The 25,578-nt window shown below is 40.0% G+C and overlaps 1 protein-coding gene across 1 annotated transcript in view; it reads left to right on the top strand.

Annotated features, from left to right (window-relative positions):
- The window catches only part of Col24a1 (collagen type XXIV alpha 1 chain), a 256,486-nt gene that overhangs the window by 185,158 nt on the left and 45,750 nt on the right, over positions 1 to 25,578 (top strand). Inside the window, exons 41-47 of the mRNA XM_087897474.1 lie at positions 158 to 211; positions 1,475 to 1,531; positions 3,599 to 3,652; positions 6,040 to 6,093; positions 6,202 to 6,255; positions 12,099 to 12,152; positions 13,544 to 13,651. Of these exons, the coding sequence (XP_087753600.1) occupies positions 158 to 211; positions 1,475 to 1,531; positions 3,599 to 3,652; positions 6,040 to 6,093; positions 6,202 to 6,255; positions 12,099 to 12,152; positions 13,544 to 13,651 (435 nt within the window). The remainder of the gene's footprint in view (positions 1 to 157; positions 212 to 1,474; positions 1,532 to 3,598; positions 3,653 to 6,039; positions 6,094 to 6,201; positions 6,256 to 12,098; positions 12,153 to 13,543; positions 13,652 to 25,578) is intronic.

Genomic DNA, 25,578 nt, shown 5'->3' with positions numbered 1-25,578 from the left:
GATAAAGCGTTGTGGTCTATTTAATTCTTCAGCTCCAAGTGTGCCTTACTTTTCTTCTCAGAACACTGAAATGTGTAATAGCATGGACTGGTAGCATTAGATAGTCCATGACCATGCGGTCTGGAGACTGTCTCTTTATTTGTTCCTCTTCTTATAGGGCCATCACGGTCCACCAGGACCCTCTGGGTTGCCAGGACCTAAAGGAGAAAAGGTATGTGTGTTTGTGTGCGTGTGTTTGTATGCGTGTGTGTTTGTATGCGTGTGTGTTTGTGTGCGTGTGTTGTTTGTGTGCGTGTGTGTTGTCCCTTTAATTCCAAAGTTGTGTAGTAGATCTATGATTACTTCCTAAATGCATGCATGGCAATATTACAAGAGATACAAGAACCACTTTTTAAGTTGGAAAATTTGCAAATTCTAAGAGGATATAAATACCAAGGAACTAAAATTCAAGGAAATTATTAAAATATCTTCCATGGGTTAATTAAAGATGAAGGTGAGAGAGTGTAGGTGATACACAGTTTCATAAAATCAAAATTATTTATTGAAAGAAGATGTGATGTGCTGGATGAAATGAGCATAACACATAAATATTAGCTTAGGTTTAATTTCCTACTGAGCTAGGAATAACTCGAGCATTACTCGGTTTATGGTTTAACCGAAGGTCTGCATGTTCCGAGAATTCCTAGGATGCATTCTATGTAATTAAAGCAGATTAACACTTTCAAGAACCATATTCTGTACTAAGCTTTCTTTTTTGACCTACCAGGTCCCAAATCATGATATGGAAGTTTCTTTTTAATTTTGAATGCTCGGCCTGGCTTAGGCTCGTTTCCGGCTGTCTCTTTAAACTGAAATTGACCTGTTTGTCTTTATCTACCTTTTGCCTCGAGGCTTTTTACTTTTATTTCTGTATGATCTACGCTGTGTCTGCTGACTAGTGACTGTCTCACTGGTCCCGGGTGTCTCCTCCTTCTCTCTCATTTTCTTCTCTTCTTCCGTTCTCGAGCCTAGATTTCTCCTCCTAATTATTCTTTCTACCTGCTGACCTTGCCTATCCCTCTTTGACCCAGCTATTGGCCATTCAGCTTTATTTTAGACCAATCAGGTGCCTTAGGCAGGCAAGATGAAACAGCAACACATCTTTTCATAATTAAACAAATGAAGCATAAACAAATGTAACCTTTACACAGTTAAAGTGATATTCCACAGCATAAACAAATGTAACACATCTTTACGTAGTTAAATATTCCACATCACAAATAGATGTAACACATCTTTACATCGTTAAATATTCCCCAACAATATACAAACTGTAGAACACATGATAAATATAGCTATATATAAAATATGATACACTTAAATTCTTAGCTATAAAGTTTCCACTTAAAGTCAAGATCACATTAGACAATAACAGAGTATTTGGAATAGACTTCCTTAACTAATTTGTGTTAGTAAACTATTGTTTTCATTTTAGGGCTACCCAGGAGAAGACAACAAAGTCCTAGGACCTCCCGGGCCTCGAGGTGAACCAGTAGGTCTTTTCTAAAATTATTTTGGTACCTCAGGATAAAATGAAATTTTATCCTGCGTAGAAAATTTTAATGCCAATCATATCTTCTCAAAGTTCTAACTGGTTAGTTTTATAACTTGGCTTTATAGTAAAGCAATACTTATCTCCATACCATCTAAATAATGTAACAATCTTAGATATGAAAAACTACATTAGTCAAGAATCTTAGCCAAGATGTATGTTTAAGAAAATTAATTGTGAAATCCTTCAACATTGAATGCATGACAAATTTTTACAAAGACTGTCCAAAGCAAATATACTTTAGACTTTTTAGGGCAAATATTTCTTTAATTATCAAGATCGGATCTGTTTCTGAAGTATTTTTATAAAATATGATCTATATATGTTTATAATAATTTACCCACAGTTGCCAAGTAATTTGCTAGCTTTTAAAACCAGTCAGAGTCAATTGCTTTTCAAGACTGTGGACCTATAGTCTTCAAATCCAGCATTTTAAAGACAAATTGTAACCACTGTTTTTGGAAAGTAGCTACTAGTGTTGTTTTTGATATCCAAATAACCAATTCTGTGACCATTTGAGGCTAAAATAATAGGTGAAGAATGTATGTAAACTCAAGTGGATGAGTAATACCTACTTCACAGAAATAAGCATATTAGTTATAGTTTCCATTTTCCACATAGTGCAATTCAAAATAAAGGTTACTGGAAAGCATGGGATCAAAATGTATAGTCCCAATATTTTGATATGGCTCCATGGTTACAGTTTCCATTGATATTTGACTGTAGAAAATAATATAGAAAATTCTAGAATGTTTCAAGTTGGGACATTTCATACAGAGGTAATCTCTCTGTGCAAATATTTATGTGTCTTTATGAAATAGGTTTTAATCTGTCTAAACCACTCAGAGCAGCACCTCTCAACCCACGGGTCATGACCCCTTTGGGAGGTGGCCTGACCCTTTCTGGGGGTTGCATATCAGATACCCTGTATATAAGATATTTGTATTACAATTCATAACAATAGAAATATTACAGTTATAAAGTAATGACTAAAATGATTTTATGGTTGGGGGTCACTACAACTTAGTGGGCAATATATGGAAATAATATAAAAATTGCCCAGCAAACAGAAAAAAATGCTGAGTAGAGAACAGTAGTATTTGTTTTCCCAGGTTTGGGAATGTCAATCAAAGACTGTCTGCTAAAATGTAATAAATACCTGTGCATTAAAAGTAAAACCAGTTGTGATAGGATTTCCCAGTAGACATGAGACAGGCATGGGCCTTAAACCAGATTCTCAGAATAAGATAGGGTCAGAGCTTCTCTTTGCCATGTGCCTATCAACTGTTCATCTGGGAGTAAGGTGTTCTTATCTATCAGTAGCATATAGTAATCAATCTATAATAGTTCCTGCTTTTCCAACATACCTCAATTTAAGTTTCTGTTCCGACAGGAAGTTCTAGTATGTAATAGCTAATGCTCCATGTAAATTTTAAAGATTATAGTTTGAACAGTTTGTCAAAGCATTTATATGATAAGTATTTAAAAAAACAAGTGTTTTTTTTGTTTTGTTAGGTTAGTTGAAGAAGACTGCAATGTAAATGGAATTAAATCTTGCATAAATTTCAATCCATTTAACATTTAAAAACTACACGATTTATAATATATTATACTCATAAAATTCATGGTTTTATTAAGCATCATTTCTTCAATATTTTTCATAGCAGAATCATTATGAGACTTTATTCATATAATTTCCTGTTTAGCAGTGAACCTCATACTAATTATATCTGTGTTATAATTAATTATGGATATAATAACTGAATATAAAAGTTTTGAAATCATATGGCAACAGTGTATAAATTAAGTTAATTGATCAAGGGTTGATTCTATAGCACGTTTGATGTCTCTTGAAATTCAATCATTTTCAGTTACATAGCAGATTTTAAAAATGTACTATACATTATCCTTTTATTTTTGACAAAAGGATAAACCACCCTAATTGTAGCATCTGTACTCGGAAATTGCAGTCAGGAAACGGATTGTCTTTGTGTGCACTCTCCGCAGGGTCCAATCGGGGAACAAGGAGACAGAGGAGAACATGGTGACGAAGGCTATAAGGTAACCACTGGAAGCTTCACACACACCTTGCTTCTAAATTTGAGCAGAATTTCCCTGAAACTATGTTCAGTTTTCAAACAAAAGCAAACACCATAAATACTCAGCCACGCACTCTGTTTTGGATGCAGAGGACACTGAGCTCTTTTCACATCCTAGCGTTGACTTCTTCTCACTATTGCTTTTTTCTCACCATAGTGATGTCAGCTGGAGAGTTATCAGCAGGGAGGCTTTCCCTTTCTACCCTACTTAAACAGATCTAGAACTCTTTTTCCTGCCCCACCTAAAGGAGATCTCTAGCCATCGCTTTGCCATGCAGTCTCGTTTCTATCATGGTACTGAAATGTTATGTTACCTCATCGCCTTTTATTTGTTTTTGTTTTCTTTATTACTAGTCTTCACCAAATGTCAGGCTTAATAGGATAAGGAGCTTGTCTGTCCTTTTCATTACAACGTCCCAATTTCTAGGATGCCGAGCCCCTGGCAGTCAGTAGAAGTCCCATGAAGACTGGTTGAAGAACTAGATGGATAACGTTATAGCACTATGACTTAAGTTAGTCATTAGCTTCTTCCGTTTCTTAGATTAAGATCCGCTTAATCCCCTGAAATGGTTAGCCCGTATGCAGGACTTACTCAGGCTTACTTTCTGACTTGTGCTCCTGCGGATGGTGTTTTATGCTCCTGCCTGCCATCTCTTGTCTCTGTTTACATCTTTGATTTCCCTGTCACCTTTGTCTCCTCTGTTTGGCTCACAAGATCCTCTCCTGCTCCCAGTATTACATAATCCTTGCTTACAGAGACTCTGTCGTTTATAATGTGTCTCTAATTTTCCTCTCATCTGACTCAAAGAGCAACTTTGACCTTTGCAACCATACAATATATATGTTTATAGGTCACTCAACACACTCTGCTGTCTTTTGTTTCTGTATTTTTTTTTTTTGCTAGTTGGTTTAAGTACGTGGTACCTTAGCTCCCCAATTAGAATCTAACTTTGTTCTATCTTGTATAATGTTTAGTTGGAAGCCTTACATACAATTTGCTTTTAATAATGAACTGGTAGGTTACTTGATCCAGTTCCTCTCTGCCTTAAGGTTGATGCCCTGTGTTCACTACTGTAAGACAGACCTAGATTAGCCAAGTTGGTTGGACAAGCAGGTAGACAGATAATGGCCATCATTAAACTCATCTTCTTAAGATGTCTTTTGTCTGACTTATTTTAATAGCTGTCTAACTAGACTCCCTGTCCCCAGTCATAGGCCTCTCAAATCCACTACCAGTTATACCACATAAATCTGTCTCTATTTCTCACTCTTCTTCCTTGACCATGAAGTCCTCACGTTTCATCCTGAAGGTGGATTCTCTAAGGTTGCATTTGTCCCCCACTTGACTCACACAGTCTGATTCAGCTCATCCCTCCACTACTATCTGCAAACAGAATTCACCACCTTTCCTTACTCTCTTTCCCAAGATTTGACAAACCCCTTTTCTGTATCACCTTTAAGTTTTGCTGTTTCACAAAAATGGCCCGTTGTAAGTGTTTACCAAAATATCCCAGAGTATGAAGTGAAATGCTCAGGAACTGGTTTATTGTTGGTGAGAACTGTGCCTTGACTTCATAGAGTCAAATGGCTACGTGGTCATTGTGGAAAGGTCTCCCTACCAAGTCAGCAGGCAACAAAGTTGTGGCTGACCATCAACATCCCAAGCTTTGTAGCTGACTCAGACTCTCTGGGGATCTTTAATAAAGTGTCTTAGTTAGGGTTTCTATTGCTGTGAAGAGACACCATAATCACGGCAACTCTTATAAATAAAATATTTAATTGAGATAGTGGTTTACAGTTTTAGAGATTCAGTCCATTTTCATCATGATGGGGAACATGGCAGCAACCAGACAGACGTGGTGCTGGCTACATTTTGACTAGAAGGTAGCCGAAAGTTGACTGATCGTCACACTGAGGGAAGGTTGAACAAAAGAGACCCCGGAGCCCACCCCCACAGTGACACACTTCCTCTAACAGAGCCACACCTCCTAATAGTGCCACTCCCTTTGAGGGCTGTTTGTTTCAAACCACCACATGTAGCCACATCTATAAAGACTCTTGTTCTGAATAGTACCACATTTACAGGGTTCAAAGATTAGGTACCATCCTAACCCACCATCCAGTCCTCTGTATTAGCTCACATTTTAGAAAACAAAACCAAAAACTATATATATCCAGCATAATATACCAAAATCATCAAACTATGCCTTGACTATATGTTCTATCCTATTTCAAATAAGACTTTATATTTAAATTGGGTTCTAGAATACTATGCTTCCATTTAAGTGAGAACTGTCTAGGTCACATGACTGAGTATACTTGAATTAATAGAATCTCTTCTATTCCTAGGGCCATATGGGTGTGCCAGGACTCCGAGGTGCCACTGGACAACAAGGGCCCCCAGTATGTTTTGCAAGTATTCTATCATTCCAACAATCAAAGGAAATCACATTCATATAGCTCATTTCTTATTTGCCTTACATGGTATTTCTCTCTTGGCTTCTATTAAAGGGTGAACCGGGAGACCAGGGTGGACAAGGACTGAAGGGAGAGAGAGGATCTGAAGTAAGTGAGACTTGTTGACTTTGGAAAGTGGACACACCAGAGAATGCTGTTTATTATCATTCAAATAATCATTGGCTGTCCTGAATGGAAATCACTGTAAGCCTGGGGGTGGGAGGCTGTCTGTCAAAAAAGTATGCTAAGCCATAACTGAGCAGCTCATACCTTCTGACTAGAATCTACATTGCGCTTTACTAATCCTGGCCTTGTAAGGATATCCCTAAGGGAGTCTGTTACGGAGCTTTCCAATGGCGGTACCAGCATTGTACACTTAAAACAATCAGTCAAATAGACCCAGGTGTAGAAAACCATTGAAGACTTGTTCAAGGAGGATAATAAAAACTATTCATAACAATCATAATAGGTATAGGTATCTCCATAATGAGGGTTTGGAGTCAGACAGAAATTGGGTTTGCTTCTGAATATATAGGCAAGGAGCAGGGTGAGGATCAGTGGACGGAAAATTACCAAGAACAGCCTTAGGAGTAAGGGGCAGTCCAGATAAGCAGGCTAGCGGCAGTCCTGGTGTGATCAGACATCACGTGGAGGTGGGCAGTGAGGGATGCCATGTCCAGAGGGATCAGAGAACCTGGACAGGGCAGGCCCAGGGGGAGGAGCCTGATGGAAGTTTGTCCAGGCAAAGAATCTATCTGAGTTATCTATGTGGTTATGTCACATAGACTCAACAATTGATAAAGGAGATTGTTTTCCATAAAACAAATCAATTATTTGTTATCAATCAAATGACAACTCTGTTGGTTTTCTAAAATTAAACTTCCAGACAGAGCTGGCCTAAACACACACCTCTCCCAGACACACCTGGACCCAAACACACACCTCTCCAGACATACCTGGTCACACACACATACACACACACACACACATACACCTCTCCCAGACACACCTAGCCTCAAACACACACCTCTCCCAGACACACCTGGCTTCAAACACACACACACACACACACACACACACACACACACACACACACACCTCTCCCAGACACACCTGGCCTCAAGCACACACCTGTCCCAGACACACCTGGTCCCAAGCATATATCTTTCCAGAACAGACACACCTGGACCCAGGCACACACCTCTCCCAGAAACACCTGGCCTCAGCATACATAGCAGGAGACTTTACACCCTCAATCCATGACTACCCTGCTTCTCACGACATTCTGACTTCACATGCTACTGTTTCAAGGTTAAAGTTTCTTTATAGGGCTTGAACTCAGGGCCTCTGACACTCTAAGAAAGTGCTCTGTTTCTAAGATACACTCCTGGCCCCTTAAAATTCAGTGTTTAAGAAAATGTATTGTAGCTTAACTTTAAATTTCATAGGGATGGGAGAGACCCAATGGCGAGTTTACGTTTCTTCTCATTTATAAAGGAGTCTTCACTCCGATTTGTGCTTCTGACTGGAAGAGTCAAGCAGTAAGATGAAGCTGGATCAGATCGAGGGAATACAAGTTCAGTGGTTGTTCAGTCACATAGATGCCTTTTAAAACATTCAGGTTATATAGTAGTAACATCACATCGGATTCCCTAATTTAAAAAAATATAGGAGTTAGGGCTATAGCTCAGTCAGTAAATTACTGACCCTGTAAGCATGGGGACCTGCATTGGATTCCCCAGAACCCATATTTTAAAAGTCAAGGCATGTGTAAAATATGACAAGAAGAAGAGACAGGTGGATCCCTTAGCAAGTGGCAGGTCAGTGGGAAGGGGCATTTCACATCCATGTAGGACCAGCTCCATGGGATCAAATGCCCACTTCTGGCACCATGGGGCACCTGTACTTGTGTGCACATGCCTCCACCCAGCAAATTTAAAAATAGATTACACCTATGTATAATATTAAAATGAAATTAATCTGTTTTTTAAAAGTGAGCAGAGCCTGGGGAACAATACCTAAAGTTATCCTCTGTCTTCCACATGTATGTGCTCATACAAATAACATGCACCGGTACACACATATGCACTTATATATACACAAACGCACACACACATTAAATAAACAAGAATCGATGAATAGTTAGTGAAAGCATTAAAAACTGGCCTGGATGAGGAAAAAGTAAGGCAGAGAAACATGATAGCCTTCACTTTCGCTTAGCGTTTTTAATGTATACAATGGAAAAAGTTGTGGAACAAGTTCTAAACTCACAGAACAGTGCTACATGCTACCCAAGAACACAGAGACTTGCCTAGGTTTTATCCTAAAGTGCCTAAGGCTTTCTAATTAAAACTTTCATGTTTGTCAGGTTTCCTTTTTCTCTTTTTGACATATCTCATGCAAAAGAGACTTTCTTGCTCTTATTGGTATCTGTTAAAATTATAGCAATGAAAATCAAATTCTTTTATGGGACAACTGTCTTTCCAATGAGCTGGTGAGCTGTCCCTATGTGCTGAAGCCAAAAGGAACTGAGACCATGCCTTGATTTCTGCGTGATCCAAGGAAACCAGTTGCTCTCTGCGGGGGTGTGTTGGCACATGCAATCCAATGGCACAATTTAGGACCTCTTGGAGTTTATACGAGCATTAATTGCTACAAGGACAGCCACTGATGGTGTATTAATCATTAAGGATTCTTCTGGTGGCCAGATGAGTCCTGTCCAATTGCTGTCATCTTGTTTTTGCAAAACTTTATTTTTTTTTTTAGATTTGGAAAAGGCTCCTTAAAAAAATAATCTGGACAGGGATCTTGTTTGAAAAATGAAGTTTAAATCCCAGAGAGATTATGTGTTGCCTAAGATCACAGAACTCACTAGCAGCAGAACCAGAGTCGACTTAATTTCCTGAGTCTCATAGTATACAAAATCTATTGCTCTGGAATTTTTTGTTAATTATAAGTTTTTATAAATGAGTATACAGTTAATACTAACTAACGGATTCATTCATGGGGCGCGTGAGAGTGGGTTCCCCTAGAAAGAAGTGAGAGCAGAGATCTCCCATCCTGCAAAGATTCCTGTGAGACAAACACACAGGAAAGCTCGTGTGGGCCTCAAAGTCGAGGACTCAAGCCAAAGCCCTCTTTTCCTCTCAACACAAAACTCGTGGATGTTAGTGAATTGCAGTTTCCTTGGTTAGAAAAGAGGAGAGGGAGGGTAGTTGCATAAAGCCTTGAATTTGTGTCTGTTCCTAACGTTAACAGCTCAAAGGAAGGTGGAGGGGCCCAGTACTGTGATAGCTATCCTTGCAACATCTTTAAAATATCAAAGTCAAAAAACAAAAAACAAGATTTCAGTTAACGGAGAGCCTTAAAAAGCCCTTTGTCCCAAGAACTAGATCACCTTCTCTAGTCTGAGAACTAGTGGAGTGCCCATGGATGGAAGACTTCCAGAAGGGTTCCATATTCCACATTTTTCATTGCAATCCAAGCAAAGGGGAAACCTGTACCCTAAAAAGACCTCCTGCAGAATCATTTGCCTTTCTATTTAATGACATTCCATCCATGGATTTATGAAGGTTATTATCCAATTAACATAAAATGAGTAAGTTAAGTCTGGTGTCGCAGAATACATCTACTTTTATTATATTTGAGCATGGAGGGTTGGTTGGAGGGTGACTTTCCCTTCTTATGGTAATAACCTGGTTGTTCATCTGGCAAGAGTTTACACAGCAGTGTGCTTCCTTCACCTTAGACCCTCTGTTAGTTCCTCCTGGACAGGCTACTCTGTGAGAGAGGAATATTTAAAAGTGCTCAACTCTTAGTTGAGTTGTGGAACTAGTGGTGCTAGTTTTGAGACATTTTAATATACACATTCTCAAAATAAAATATAATCAAGGGCAAGAATCCCTTTGGCCAGGCTTCTATAGCTAAGTACCATGGGATACGTAGTTTATAAATAGCCTAGTTTCATTCTGGAGGCTGAGTCCAGGGTCAGGATGGCAGCACGGTCAGGTTCTAGTGAGGGTGCAGCTCTGTGTTACAGTGTGCCAACTCCTTTCTGTATCCTCACTAAGAGAGAGGGGACTGGCAAGTTCTCGGGGTCTCCTATAGAAGAGCACTAATCCCCTTCAATGTCTTCCCTCTCAAAACCTCATTACCCCCTAGAGGAGCAACCTTTATGCTTCATCATTAAGGTCGGAATGTCAACATGTGAATTTGGGGAGCACACATTTAGTCCATAGCAAGAGCAATGTTATGCATGCATTGAAACCTTCACTACAAGACCACATTGCCTTTCTAACTTCCCTACTTTCTTTCTGTTACAATGACAGTAACTATAAGAAGTAATCCGTTCTAGTCTAACTGATCCAAGACAGAGGCCAGAATCTTGGTATTGGTTAAATAGTTACTTGTCAATGGATGAATATTGGCACAACAATCCTTCTAGCATTAGTAAAAAAAAGACCTTTTAAAATCTCTCTCATAGTCATAAAGTGCTTTGTGTGTCGTGCTATTAATAACTGCTTTCAATGTCCATCCAAGTCTAAAGAACATTCTAGTTGTGAAAAGCCGGTAGATGCTGAATCTTCTTGTTTATATTTTGACATTTGAATGTTTGAAGCGAAGCACATACATGAAAATATGCTAGAAGTAGAGCTTTATTTGAATTCTTTATAAAAAAGAACTTACCATCTGTCCTCAATGCCCATCCCATGTAGTGGTAGGCAGCCAAGTGATGGGAATCTAACTGGTTAACTGCCTCTAACTCCTCTAACATACTCAGACATGCTACATTTGACGTACAGTGTTTCCCACTTGCTTTTTTTCTCGAAGACTGCAGTACCATTCTGGGCTTCCATGGTCAGGAAAGATAGCGAGAGGGTGGCTTTATTCTTCAGAGCATCCTTCACACATCCGCCAAAATTCATGCCATCCTTTGTGGCCCCCAACTGCCATAATGCTACTGTGCTGGCCCCACCTGGGGTCAGAATAACTGGCAGAAGTTATCTGAGCCATGCTTGAGTAAGTAGCTTTCTGAGTCTTGGGATTACTTAATGCCCACCACCAAGCCCAGCTAAGCAAATATTTAAGGCCACCTTCAAAGGTGTAGCACTTGGAATGGGTATTGGTGTGTACGCCGTCAATCTGTACCTTCAGCATGCTAGCCTTGAGAACTTACCATCCCAGGCTAAAACAGTTCTGTCGGGGGGAACTTCAGATGGTCTCTGAGAAGCCTGTCTGGTAATGACATGATTCTTTTCCTTGTGTGTACACCAGATCGGTGTTTTCCATGCTTTTCATCTGAAAATAATTTGGGTCTCTCATCAGAACAATGGAATGGTCTGCAAGAGTCGTATCGCTAACTATCCGGGCGGACCAGTGACTGCTGAATCAATTAGGACCTAAAACATCTCACACATGGAGAAACAAACAGTCCTTGAAAAATAAACACCTGGGTTTTTTTATTATTATTATTTGCAAATGTGTTCTTTGTGCTTCCATGGAAGCGCAGCACATGTTGGCTATTGGGTCACATCCATCGGCACACAGTAAGTGTCTTGTGACCAGGAACTTTGCCTCTGAATTCCTAGCATGTAACAGATGCCATGAAACCTGATACTCAATAAATACCTGCTGAATTTAGCCACTTTTAAAAGGAGGCATAGACGCTGCCTGAAAGCAAAGGCATTTACAAAACAGTGCCTTTTTAGAGCTGTGATTTGAATTTTTAAATCTGAACTCAGAGCACGAAGGAAATCCATAAGGTATCTATCTGATCAAATTCTCCCATTTTCCATGATGGAAGTGACCTCCCAGGAGAGTTAAACGGCCATGCCAGTGATAGATAGCTAGTTATGTGTACTTCTGGGCCATTCCGGCCTCAGCATTCTTTTCCATGGCTCGTTTAAGTCAGTTTATTTCTATCTATTAACAACTGTACTTTCCATTTTCAGGGTCCTAAGGGAAAAAAAGGAGTTCCTGGTCCTTCTGGGAAACCTGGCATCCCCGTAAGTAACAGACCTCTTTAATCTTCCTTGTTTTTCTAAAAAGAATTGACAGCTTTAGCAAGCAGAATAGTTCGGGGCCAGTTATGTCATGTTGGATAAATCAGACTGTCTTGAAAAAAGTTCAAACCCATGCTGGAACACAGAGGGAACAAAATATGACCACTAACTCAAACCCAAACTTGCTGTTTAAATCTAAGTTCCTGCAAGCGAAGGATGCTATTTCCCCGTGTTATGGAGCCCTCCCTGTGGACACTTCCTTCTCTCTCTTGGTGAACCACTGTAAACAGGGGACTTGGAAACATGACCAAGTGAGTGGTAACAAAGACCAGAGTCAAGTATAATTAAGAAGACATGAGCTGGGTTTTAATTGGAGAGCTCAGCTTCTCATTCTCCTGGTTATTAGAGCAGAAAGTCTTGGGGAGAAAAGCAGTCCTTTGTCTCAGGATAAAAATTAATTTTACTTGAGCACCAGTGTCGTCCTCTAGCTGGGTTGGTACGTATGGGTAGGAGAGTTAGCAAAGAGACCTCTGCCCAGCCAAGACTTACATACCTGCTTCCGCCAGGCTGCATTGGGAAAAAGGGAGAAAAAAGGAAAAATTGTAATGACATTCATGTCGAAGACCCAACAAATAAAACCCAGTTGTTTAGGGTCGGGCAGTAGTGGTGCATGTCTTTAATCCCAGCACTTGAGAGGCAGAGGCAGGCGGATCTCTGTGAGTTCGAGGCCAATCTGATCTACAGAGCAAGTTCCAAGACAGTCAGAGCGGTTACGCAGAGAAACCCTGTCTTGGAATGAAAAAACAAAACAAACAAACAAACAAAAAAACCCCAATCAATCAGTCATTCATTCAGTTCAAGAGTGGAACAAGATACTCAGGTCTATCGTCAGTCATGTGATTATCTGACTTGAAGGGAAACAAAGAGCATGATGATCTTTATTCTTGGGGAAAGCAGGATGCAAGGTGTGTCGGGAGAGACTGACGCCTGCATCTCGAGCTCTCCAGTGTCCATCTCCCATCCTTCCTTCTCAGCTAGAGAAAGATGGACTGACGCAGCGAGAAGTGTCGGAATCCCACTGAGACCCAAGAAGTTACACAATAAGTTGATGATTCGCTTTCAGTTTTGTTTAGGGAAAGTTTTCTGGGGTACTTGAACTGAAACCATTGTCTGAGAGATGTGAAGTAAATGGTCTACTGTGGAGGTACAGCCCTAGATCTGGTTAGGGGGCATTTTAAGGCAACTCCCTTATGGACACAAGTACTAAATCATTAAAAAGAAATAGAGTAAATTCTATCTTAGGGCAAGGTCGAGAAATACATAACTTTTTCTACACCAGGAAATGTCAACTGCCCAATATGTCTCTGTAATCACAATAATTTTTAATTACCAAGGGACTTCTAGGTCTTCCCGGGCCAAAAGGCTTGCAAGGATACCATGGAGCAGATGGCATGTCAGGAAACCCTGGGAAGCCTGGGAACCTGGGAAAACAAGGACTTCCTGTGAGTAGTGCGAATGCACCCATCCTCCTGATTTCTTGTGCATTGATGTCTTCTTAAGGAACATGGGGGTGGGGCTATCTTTCTCAGTTTGGGTATCAACTCAGTTTAAGTCAATCATTTTTCTTGTTATTTTGGAATTGTACTAATTATTTCCAAATATGCCAGTAGGTACATTCTTTTGGATATTTTATACCTAGTAATCCATAGTAGTAATTTATATATTTTTGTACATGTAGAAGTTTAAAAGTAAATAAACTGTAAAGAAGCTCCATTTTGTAGCACAATAACCAGGCTATGTTTTGTGTTCATCAAATGTTCTCAGCCTCCTTTGGAACATTTTGGTCTTGGCGGTACCTCAAGTAGGTTCTGCCCAGAATAATTTTCCCTTTGCTTTTACAGCCCTAGTATTTTCAAGAATTGCATGACTATTTCCTGTGCTCTTTTAAGGGTGACATGACGATACAAAGTTATCAAATTTTAAATGTAAATTTCTGTTTTATTTTATCAGAAAATTTAGAACCATGTATTTTAAAAATTTATTCTTAATAATGTGCATGTGTATCTGTGTGTGAGTATATATGATCATGGGTGTAGGTACCTGAAGAAGCCAGAAGAGGGCATCAGATCTTCTGGAGCTGAAGTTACAGGAGGTTGTAAGCTGCCTGATGCAGCTGCTGGGAACTGAACTCCAGTCATCCAGAAGAGCAGCAAGCACTCTTAACTGCTAAGCCATCTCTCCCACTCCCAGAACCATGTTTTTGTCTTTACTCGGCCTTCTTCTCTTTTTCTTTCATCAGTGTCCACCTAATCCAGTTCTGTTGTCATCTCAGGACATATTTTCATTTAAAACATTAGAAGAATTAACTGTCTTCTTCCAACAACCCAGTAAAATTGAGCTTTTTAATTTTCCACTATTTGGATGTGACTATCCATGGATTTGTTTCTCATTTCTTGAGTAATAAATCAACCCTAGTTGTTTATTCAAATCTGGCAAGGCAGTGTGCATAAACCCAAGCCCATGTTAATATTCTTCTTTCACTATGGTGAGTTGCCTCATATATTTAAAAGCAAAAAAAGTAAAACTATTATTTATCCAATCTAAGTATTTGAGAAATAAATATGTACTCAGGTTCTAGATGTGAAGATGAATGCTTTTAAGGAGTTCTTTACACATCATTTCTATTCATTTTGGAGGAAACACATCAGAACATCAGCCTAAGGCCTAGACAGGTGTGACATCCAAGGTGAATATTTAATTAAAATAAATAATTTATATATTTCTGACAGCAGTTATCTAGTTAAAGAGGATTTTCTTCTTCCTCATTTCCTCCTCTTCTTCTTCCTCCTTTTTATTTTTCCTCTCTTCTTCTACCTCCATCTTCTGATATGATCTTACCATGTAGCCTGGATTGCCCTCACACTCAACCAGCATCTTGCTTCAGTCTCCCAGGACTGGATATAATGGGATATGATGAGACATTATAGGCATGTGACACCACACTCATCACACTAGAGGACTTTCATCTGAGAGCCCAGTCTAAAAGAGAACTTGCATACTCTGCCTTCAGCTTGCCCTGGGAAGGCTGGGGTTTGCTTTCTCAGGTACTCAGTCACATGGTAATGGACCAGAGGTCCCTGGGAACAAGCTTTGGAGATGAGGATGAGTCATAGAATACACCTCTCACCATACTGTGGGGCTTTCTTCCAGGAGGATCTGCTTTCCCTCAGGGGATTCTGGTCTGGGAACTAGCTCTGAATCTGAGAACAGACTGAGACTCTTAGTTCAATATGTATCCGTAAGACTATAAGTTTTCCAGTTTAACAATAACACATTCTAGGAAGCCATGACATATTTGGTTGATTCTGTGGATTCCTATGTTAAGTTAAACATTGCCACAGAGCTGTGCAGACCAAACCATTCTGATTTCATACACTGGGGCTCCGTGCAATAGCTGTGGCTACCTTTCCTCTGATAATAGACTACTGTCCTGGGTTTTAGGGCATTCCAAAACTCCCTTTTCAAACAGAGACACAATTCCAGTGCCTTTCTGAACACCTCATAAAGAATATTCTCTGGGCCCTTTCAGTGGGACAGTGGCTAATTCCAATTACATATAACAAATGCATCCTCATGCTTCTATCTACCTAAGCCTCTCAACCCATCTATACAATATAGTAGGGAAACTGTAGCATTCAACCTCACTGACTGTAAGGTCACAAGTAAATCTGGGCTTCGAATTGCCATTCCACCAACTACTAACATTGCTCTTGGGTGTCTGCATGTCCTTACTCATGTTCTACTTTCTAGATAATTTTATTGTATAAATGAGAACAACCTATTGGAAAGTTGTAGTCTAATACAGCTAACATTTTTTTCAGCTAATTTTCTATTGTGATTCTATTGGGTTTTCATGTAGATGACATCTTCAAATAATGGTGAACTTACCTCATACTCATTTCTTTTCTAAGCTCTATGGTGCCCCTCGTGCTATATTTAGAAGCATCAGGAATGACAAGAAATTGCCGCTCTCATGGAGATTATGGATCTTATGCTAATCCACTGGGAGCACCTCCATCTTCAGCCCATCCCCTATCCTGCAGTTTCCTTTCCCTTCCCCTATCCTAGATTCCATGGCTATCTTAGTCTTCTGCTGATCCAAACGTTACCTGTCTTTGCCTGTTGTTCATGTGGCAGTAATGGTGAGTGTAATAGTCAAGCACATATGCATTTAATCTCTGCTCTATCATATGGCTTCGTTCTAACACAAGAGGTGGAATGTATAACAAGTGTGTTGGTTTCTATAGGACTCTACCCTCCAGTGCCTCTGCATAGTTCCTCAAATTTTATGTGTCTTTAAGGTGTTATGCTCTTACTTTCTGCTTGCATTCTCTTTCTTTCTCACACTTTTAATTAAACTATCCAATCACCAATATTTTCAGTATCCTTTCTAATAAACCTTCTGGCTTTGTAAGGCAGCCTGCTGAGCTCTTAAATGATAGCAGGTTTCACTTTACTCCCTTTTATAAGATAAATTCAGTGTGGTACTGGAGATTCTTCCAGACACAGTAAGGTTCCAGCCAAGGCAGTAACCAGAAACAAAAGCCATTCAGATGATAATGGAAGAAAAAACTGTCTTTCTTTGCACATAACACAATTATCCATGTAGAAAATCCAGAATCCATTAAAGAAATTCGTTTGGCCGTGTTGCAAGGTGAATGACCCATACACAAAGCTGAACTTAGACACTTGTGTGTTGTTTAATGACAGGATTCTGAGAAAAGGACTGCTTGGGATTCCATCATTATGAAACATCATAGACTGTACTTATATAAACTGTAATTGTGCAGCTTACCACAGCCTGTGCTATGTGGTGCAGCCTTAGCTTCTATTTGTACACCATGTTACAGTACTGACTATTGTAGGCTTGATACCTTAACACTACAGTAGTTATTTATGTAGCTGAACATAGAGAAGTACCCTGAAAACATGTGTAAAGTATTTGTTTAAAAGGGTGCATGGGGGACTGGGGAGATGGCTCAGTAGATAAAATAGTTTTGCTCAAGTGTGAAGACCAAAATTGAGATCCTCATTACCCATCCATGTGCTAAGCAATCATGATACCTGACATCCCAGAGACAGAGGGAGGAATTCCCCAGAATAAGGTGGCCAGCTAGACTAGCCAGATTTGTTATAGGATGCCACTTGTTTGTTCCTGACTGCTCAGCCCCGAAATAATCACACAGAAACCATATTATTTGCAATACTCTCTGGCCAATAGCTTAAGTGTATTTCTGGCTAACTCATATCTTAAATTAATCCATCTTCATTAATTTGTGCATTGCCACAAGGCTGTGGCTTACCCGGTAAAGTTCTGGCACCTGTCTCCAGCGGGGCTACATGGCTTCTCTAAACTCTGCCTTCTTTCTCCCAGCATTCAGCTTAGTTTTTCCCACCTAGCTCTACTTTGCCCTATCATAGGCCCAAAAGAGCTTCTTTATTAACCAATGGTGTGTTCACAGCATATAGAGGGGCATCCCACATCACAAGTTGACAAGTTCAAGGTTGAATTGTGAGACCTTGCCTCAATAAATGAAATGGAGAGCAATCTAAAAAGACACTCAAGGTCAACTTTGTGCTCTCAAGACTACACACACACATGCGCATTACAAACACACACACACACACACACACGTGTACACAACATGTGTACAGACACAGGCACATGCACACACACACACACATATACCACACATGCAGGGATTCCATCATTATGAAACATCATAGACTGATACACACACATGCACACTACACACATACATACAAGCAAAAGAACATTGCTCTTTCTAAGGCATTTAGCATGAATGAGGCTGAGGAGCTGAAAGGTTGTCATGGTGACTCAGTGAACAATGACGTGTGAACATGGAGACCCAAGCCATGAGTCTGCTACTGTAGAACTCACAGGCACCATGCATTAGGCTACAGAACATGTATCTTATGAAACAGTTGTATTCAATAATAAATTAACCTTAGATTACTATAACATCTTAATACAAATTTTTCTTATTTTTTTTAACTTTTTTACTTTTATAGTAACACATTTAAAGCACTTTAAATAGCTGCATAAAACATTATCTTCCTTTGTATTTTCATGGAGTGGTTATTTTATACTTTTATATTTTTAATCCTTTAACAAAATTTTAACCAGATGGGTAGCAGCGATTCATGGAAGCAACAAGTCAGGATGCCACTACCTGCTGGGTTTAAAGATTGACCCACACGGAGAAGCTGAGATCAGGTGGACCATGTACTCTGATGGAGTTGCACGAGCATCAGCCTGGAAACCCAGCACATTTAATACTTACGGCACACATTGAGGAGGAGGCTGGTTAGCTAGCTTGAAAGGAAGACTGTAGGTGAGAAGTCTCAGGTTGCAGTCATCTGGAAGGCAGAGCTGCAGCTGACAGTTTCTAAGGCAGGGTCAGCATCCCTCTGAACCTGACCTGGGGAAGGTTTTGCCATTGGGTCTGAGGCACCAGGGTCATTGGTGCGGCCCTGCTCATGTCAACAAAGCAGACTCACTTAGGACTTCATCTGCTCCCCACAGGAGGACTCTACCCTGGGGCTATTAAATCCAGTACACGGTTGTCAGCTGCAATAGTGGTATCAATAGCGTCCTGTGCTCAGCCGCAAGCATAGTACAAGTCTCGGAGTCCAACTTTGACTTTCTGACTACCTTTTGGCCATCAGACTTCTAAACCTGATTTTCATTGTTTATCTGTGATTGTATGCGTTGCAATTGTCTTTTTCCCCTTTAAATTATCCAGGGTCAATTTCTGGTATTTACAGGTGAAGTCCTACAACAGAAATCTAGTGGAATGAAGCTGTGGGCACTGTGGTTTAGTGTGTGGAGAACGTCAGCAACTCCAGCACAGATCCATTGATCTGATTACTGGATTGGATCAGTTGAGGAGAGAATTGATAATGAAACGTTAAGATATTCAGACCATCAGAGCCTTCAGTGGAGAAGCTGAGTTCTAGATGAGAAAGTAGGACAATATAACTTTCCTCTAGTAAGACACTTTGAGCATGTTTAAACCCTCAGCAGGAAGGCCTATGAAGCTCATGGCCTAATGGAGGGAAAGAAGAGTCTGGGGAGAATTAATTGGACAACGAAGCATGCATGATCTGTGTCTGCTTCTTCAATTACTCTCCTATCTGTGAACTATTTTTTAAAGGAGATTTGAGTCATACTTTCTTTTATATATGTTTAGCACAGAAGGCTTATTGATTGTGATGGAAAAAATAATACAAATTATAATAATTTAAATTCTGCTACAATTCACCTCCCAGGGCCATGAAGTTGAGTGACATCTGGTATTGCCATTAGAAGGCAACTAAATCAGCATCAGATCACAGCCATCACCTACTACTTTTCAACATCTTCACAGGATCTGGTGGAAGTTTTTTATAAGTATACTTAGGATGCTGGGGTGCCCTGCGCATTAAGGAATGTTATATCTGTCAAAATAAAAACAAATTAACTTTCCCTTACAGACCCTGCATTGCAACCCAATGTTGGCACATCTTTGGGGGTATTTACAAAGATGGAAATGTTTTTTGTAAATATCTCTGCTTGCCACAGAATATTTTATATGAAATTGAGAATGTAATGCTTTTTAAAGACTATGCTAAATGAACTGAAACCTTCAGTGGCTACCTGGTCATTAGTGTGAGCCATGTCCAAGAGAATAATTTCTAGAGCGAAAGTAAAGCTACTAAGTTTTTTTTGAGCTATTTTGGAGGAAATAATATCACTGCTAAATACAAGGAAGATTTCTGAAGTATTTTCAACCAAGGATAAGGACATCTTCCCACCGGCTTTTTTTTAAATCATGGCACCATGCTGTTCTCTGGCGCACCTTTAAAGGCTGCTGGGTTTATCCACTTAGACAAATATTTATTCTAGGGTTTGTAGCATTATGCAACGGCCTGGTTTTCCTAAACAATGTTCTTTCTTTCTTTTCTTTTTTTGTTTTGATGTGGCCACAGATTTAAGAATTCCTGGCATAGCCACTCTACAGTTTCAATGTTTTTCAAGGTCATGTGACCGTAGCTGAGGGATAGTACCAGGGAGGCTCAAGTTGCCTTTGTGAATTTCCTTTTGCTCAGACGGAGTGTTCTGAGGCCAGACACTGAGCACAGCTGCAGCAAATGAGTCTACCATGCTGTTTTCATTGAGCTGGGCTTCCGTACAAACACAGGACCTCAATCATTTAGGGAAAAAACTTTTCCTTGAACAAACCGTAAATCCATTTGTCACCAAAATGAAGTCCTACCAGCCCTTTTTTTATTATTACTTTTCTTGCTGCACTAGTAAAACTGGTTTTTGGAAAGGAAGAAACGAAATGAAACTAACAACTTACTTTAGAACAAATCAGAGCCCTTTCTAGCCTGAGTTTGCCATTTGTCTAAACACAGGCGACTCTGTGTTTAGCGTTGTCTTAAAAGAACACTGAGAATCTTGAGTTTCTCTCTCATGGCTTGTACCCATATACTGTAAAAGAGGAAATTCACACGGCGGCACCCGTGACCACCCTGGGAACCTGGTCCTGAGCATCCGCCTCTGCACATCTGTAACCTATGGCCTAGTCACACTCAAGGGACTTCTGCTCTGTCTTTAAGTGTTTTCGAGAAGCACACTTGTGAAGGACAAGTCTCCACTGAACAAATCCTGCCGGCTCTTCGTTATGAATGGCCGATTATTCAGTTCGGGCTTGACCTCATTGTAACTCTCTCCCTCTTTTGCTGTGGCTGCTTTCATTGGGCAAATTTCCTGCTCATTAGGATCTCGTCCAGAACAGAGCTCAGATTGGTGGCAGCTTATTAGTAACAGAGTGAAAGATTTGCAGAAGGAAAGAAGTTTCCTAGTTGAATCTTCGCCGAACCCCACCCCGTCAGATACAGCTCATACTCCATGGAATGGTGTTCCTTCGGTATCTGGCCTCTGTTTACTTTACCAGCCCAACATTCTAACCATGGTTACTGCTCATTTCAAACATAAGAACAGCTAGGTTATCAGTGTTTACTGTGTGCCAGACACTAGCCCAGTGCTGATCGTATGTTAAGCTATTTAACCCCTATGAGGTCAAGTTTACAAGAAGGAAGCTGAGACCCAGAAAGACTAAAAATTTGCCCAAGATCACACAGTCAATAAGCATGGGGACCAGAACTCAAAACCAGGAAATCCAGTGTCAACACCCTGATCTTCACAATGATGCTCGACTCCGTGAAGTCTACTTACTTCCTAAGCTATCCCTCCCAATCTCTCTGTATCGCTCCTCACCTTCCTGACTCGATGTATGCCATTTATTCTCGCTGCTTAGAAAGATCTTCCACCTTTTCATTTATCTTTATGATGAATATTTTCTTAACCTTTCAGGACTTAACCCAAATTTAATCTAACTTTGAATTAGAGTCCTATCTGCTCAGAACTTCAGAAGACTCAGGGGGCTTTCTCCAGCAGAGTTCAATTAATTTATATGTCAGTTGTTTATGTTGTTTTCTTCCAAGAGACTGTAAACTTTTGTATAGCAGGTCTTGTGTTTTACACTTCTTTGATGCCTGGCACCTTGCACATTGTCAGGCTCATAAAAGAAGGCTTATAAATTATTGAGAAATGTTTTTCATATGGTAACTATGACTTATTAACTAATTAATTAACACACTAAACAACGTCTACTAAATAAGCATATCAATAATTTATATATTTATATGGTTTTTACTATAATCAAATGAAATATTATATGTAAAGGGCCTAACACATTATCTGAACTTATTGAGTCAATATTGTCTCTATCTAGGGATAAATACAAATGCTTATTCTAACATTACTTTAGAACCCAAATATTTGTTCAGTGCCTGATATGAGTGAGGAGTTATAGAATATAATAAACTGAACAAATGCTGCCCCCATGGAGTGTACATAAGACACCACGAAAGTGTTAGATTTGACCCTTAATAAAAATCAGATCTTATGGATTGATAATATGGATCAGTATAACGGTTGGACACTAGACCATAACTAAGCAAGCAGATGCAGCAGATAATGGCAAATCTTGTTGAGCGCGAGTAAAGAAACAGTTATGTGATAAAGCATCATGGGCAAGGCAGGTTGGATATGAAGTTTAGAAGGAAAGCCTCCTTGAGAAGATTATAATGAACCTGGCGGAGATACGATGAATCCAGATATGAAAAGAGCCTGCTGAATAAAAGGAATCAATTTGGAAGTGCTCAGCGTCAGGGAGGAGTTTGACCCATTTGCAGGGTTCTTGGAGGATGGGGTGAGATATGCCGATGTGGTATTAGTTACCTTTGATGTAGGAAGGGACACACTGCTTTCTCCACGGCAGTGAGCGGTGAGGCGTGTGGATAAGCCAGGTGTACTTGAGTCCTCTTTCAGCCTCTGGTGGCCCTGGGATTATGCGTTGAGACCTAAGCAAAGACAATTTCTCACAGCCCGTATTGCAGTGGCATGTTCACTGTTCAGGCTTTTCATGATTAAGGCATGGCCCTCTGTTCAAATGCATGTACGTAAGTAATGCCTGGGAGGGAGAAAAGCAGGATGCTGGTGTGTGCTGCATCCGAGTGAGAGGTTAGTTCCGTGGACTTGGAAATAGACACAAACCAAGCACCACTATCTTTACCCACTTAAGACCTGCCTTAGCTTCCTCTCGGCCCCTACGCTTTAATAGGTCTAGATGTTTAAAACTACCTCCCAGCTTCACCACACAGCTCATTCATAAATCTTTCTCTAACTCTTGACCGTGTTGGTTTTGAATGGAACTGTAGGACAGTGTTACAAATGTGGCATAATTAATATATGCTGTAACCTAGCATGTAACTACCCATAATTACTAGCCCAGGTATTTTTAAACAGCCACTTCTTTCCTAGGAGGAATATATTTGGTAAATCAAATAAAATGAGAACCTTCTACTCAAGCAGTAGAAGTACAGTTTTCTGTTTATGGCTCTTGGGTTTGCTGACTTTAGAAAAAAACCTTCATGCTTATGCTGCCTAAAATAAAACTTTGGGATATTGTGCTAAATTTTTGTACTAAAGGAAGTAAATTAATTTTTATGCTCTCTTCTTACATAGTAACTCTATGAATATAACCCTATGTATAAAACAGGTGTGTGGCAACATAGAGGGCAAAAAAAGAAAAACAAAACTTTTCCTAGAAATTTTCAAAAAAAAAAAACCCACCAGATAATATGAAGTTCAATTCAGTTTTTATTTCATTTGACTGAAAAATCAATAGGATTAGCATCATGAATGTTTCTAATTCTCTCAATGAGTTTTAAAGACAGCCTCTTAGCTGAGCCTCTTTCTAGTGTGTTTTTCTATTATTGCCCAGATTTCACAGACTTTCCCACTGATTCCTCAAGATAGCTCGATCAATACTGGTGAGAGTTAGACCGTGAAAGCAAGGACGGGAGGCGCAGTAGAGAGGTCATGGCTTCTCTCCTTTATTATTATACACACATGGGTTCCAAAATCTCTGTTTTTCTTGTCGGTGTCTACAGGGAAGCTACCTTTTTATTCCTGGGTCTTTCCATTCAGTTCAGAAAAGAAGACAAGTATTTCTTTCTTTCAGAGGAGAGAGGTCAAAGTGAAAAGCACCTCCCTCTTCCTCACCTGGTGTAAATGGAGAACAATAGAAACACTGTGATGCCAGTCTCTGGCGCATTGGGAGGTGCGCAGAGACTAAAGGCACCCACTGTGTGATGCTTCTGTTGTCTTCACTCATCGAATTCAGGACCTTTCTTCTTAAGCCTCCGACTAATGACCATCCGTCTCTGCCTGTCAATACTGGCAGTGCTCTCCTGAAGGGCTCACAACTCATTTCTATAGGGAGACGGCCTTTGTCTGCGAACAATGGAGGCTGGCCCTGGCCACCAGACATCATATACTCTTCCTGTTATGTTAATCTTCTGTTTTGTCATCAGATAGTACCTTTTAGTTATAAAAATGATGGTAAATTGACTAGAAAATACTTTGTATAGATGTAGGAAATTTTTCAGTTTGTCCCTGTGTGTCTGCTATATTAACCATCTAAGACTCAGGTAAGCTATTCATTGATTTCAGCATCCCTTACCAAAATGAATAATTACTATGGTTCTGTTTACAAAACTTCCCTGCATTACTTTACCCCTTTACTCAATAGTCTGAAGCAAATCATCCTCTGCAAGCCACTGGGGGAAATGCCTGGAATTAGCATCTGTTTCTCTTGAAAGCAAAATTAATCATCCATCTGTGTATCCCTAGTAAAAAATGTTTGTTCTTTGCCTGTCTGAAACACTCTTAGAACTTTGTACAGAACACTCTGCTACCATCCTCGAATTTCTCTCTAAGAAACCAGCAGGAATAGTAAGTGGTCTGCAGTGTATTCTTTAGGCTGTGCTGACTATCCAATAGCTCAAGTAAAATTGCATTTCCATGTAACCTTAATGAAGTTTCTCGTGATGACTCTTTTTGCAAATCTTTTGCAAGTTAGCTCTTGACCTGAGAGCTGCTCTGTCTTGGTGTCTGTGGTCTGTGTCTGGGCAGGAAAGTGTATGTCTTTTCTACTAGAAAAATAATGATCCTTAAAATTACCTAGAATTATGATGCAAGTAAAGCAGTACTGTTTTGGAATTGTGGAACCTTGAGATAGCCTACATCCAGCACACTGTGCCCGTATGGCACATCTCCCTGTGACATCTAGGGAAAGGCAGCTCACAAGCTGGTACGATAACCCACTATTTTTTTAATTATTACACCAACAATTGTTTTCACAGCCTTTTAACTCAGTTTAACTATAGAGTCACTTTGCTGGTCTAAGAATGTTTGCTTTGTTTGGTTTTCCTTTCCTCACGTACCTTTCCTTCCATCTTTTAGCTCTGACCTTTGAAGAACGCGTAAGACATCATAGAGTCTTTGGGTCTCCTAGCTACTGAGTTTTGTCCCCAATGGGAGGGAATACTTTGCAATAGAATTTTGATGTTTCTTGGTTGGTTGTTGGGTAGATAGAGGATTGGCTGTTGTATGTATGGTGACTGGATAGTTGGGTGAATGGGGTGTTGTTTTATTGATGGCTTTTGTTTGTTTGTCTGGAGACTGAGTCTCCCTGTGTGGCCCATGTTTGGCCTCACAGTCACTATGTAACTCAAAATGGCCTTGAACTCATGACCTTCCTACCCAGTATCCTAAATTCTAGGATTACAAGCATATGGTACCATGTCCAGCTCAAATTTTACTTTTAAAATATCCCTTTCCTTGAGTCAGGCGGTAGTGGCACACATATTTAATTCCAGTACTAGGGAGGCAGAGAGAGGCAGATCTCTGTAAGTTCAAGGTTAGCCTCATCTATAGAGTAAGTTCCAGGAC

The sequence above is a fragment of the Myodes glareolus genome, chromosome 17 (genome assembly GCF_982192425.1).
Source record: "Myodes glareolus chromosome 17, mMyoGla1.1, whole genome shotgun sequence".
NCBI classification, from domain to species: domain Eukaryota; kingdom Metazoa; phylum Chordata; class Mammalia; order Rodentia; family Cricetidae; genus Myodes; species Myodes glareolus.
Note: the sequence above shows the minus strand (reverse complement) of the source record. Positions and strands in the feature narration are given on the sequence as shown.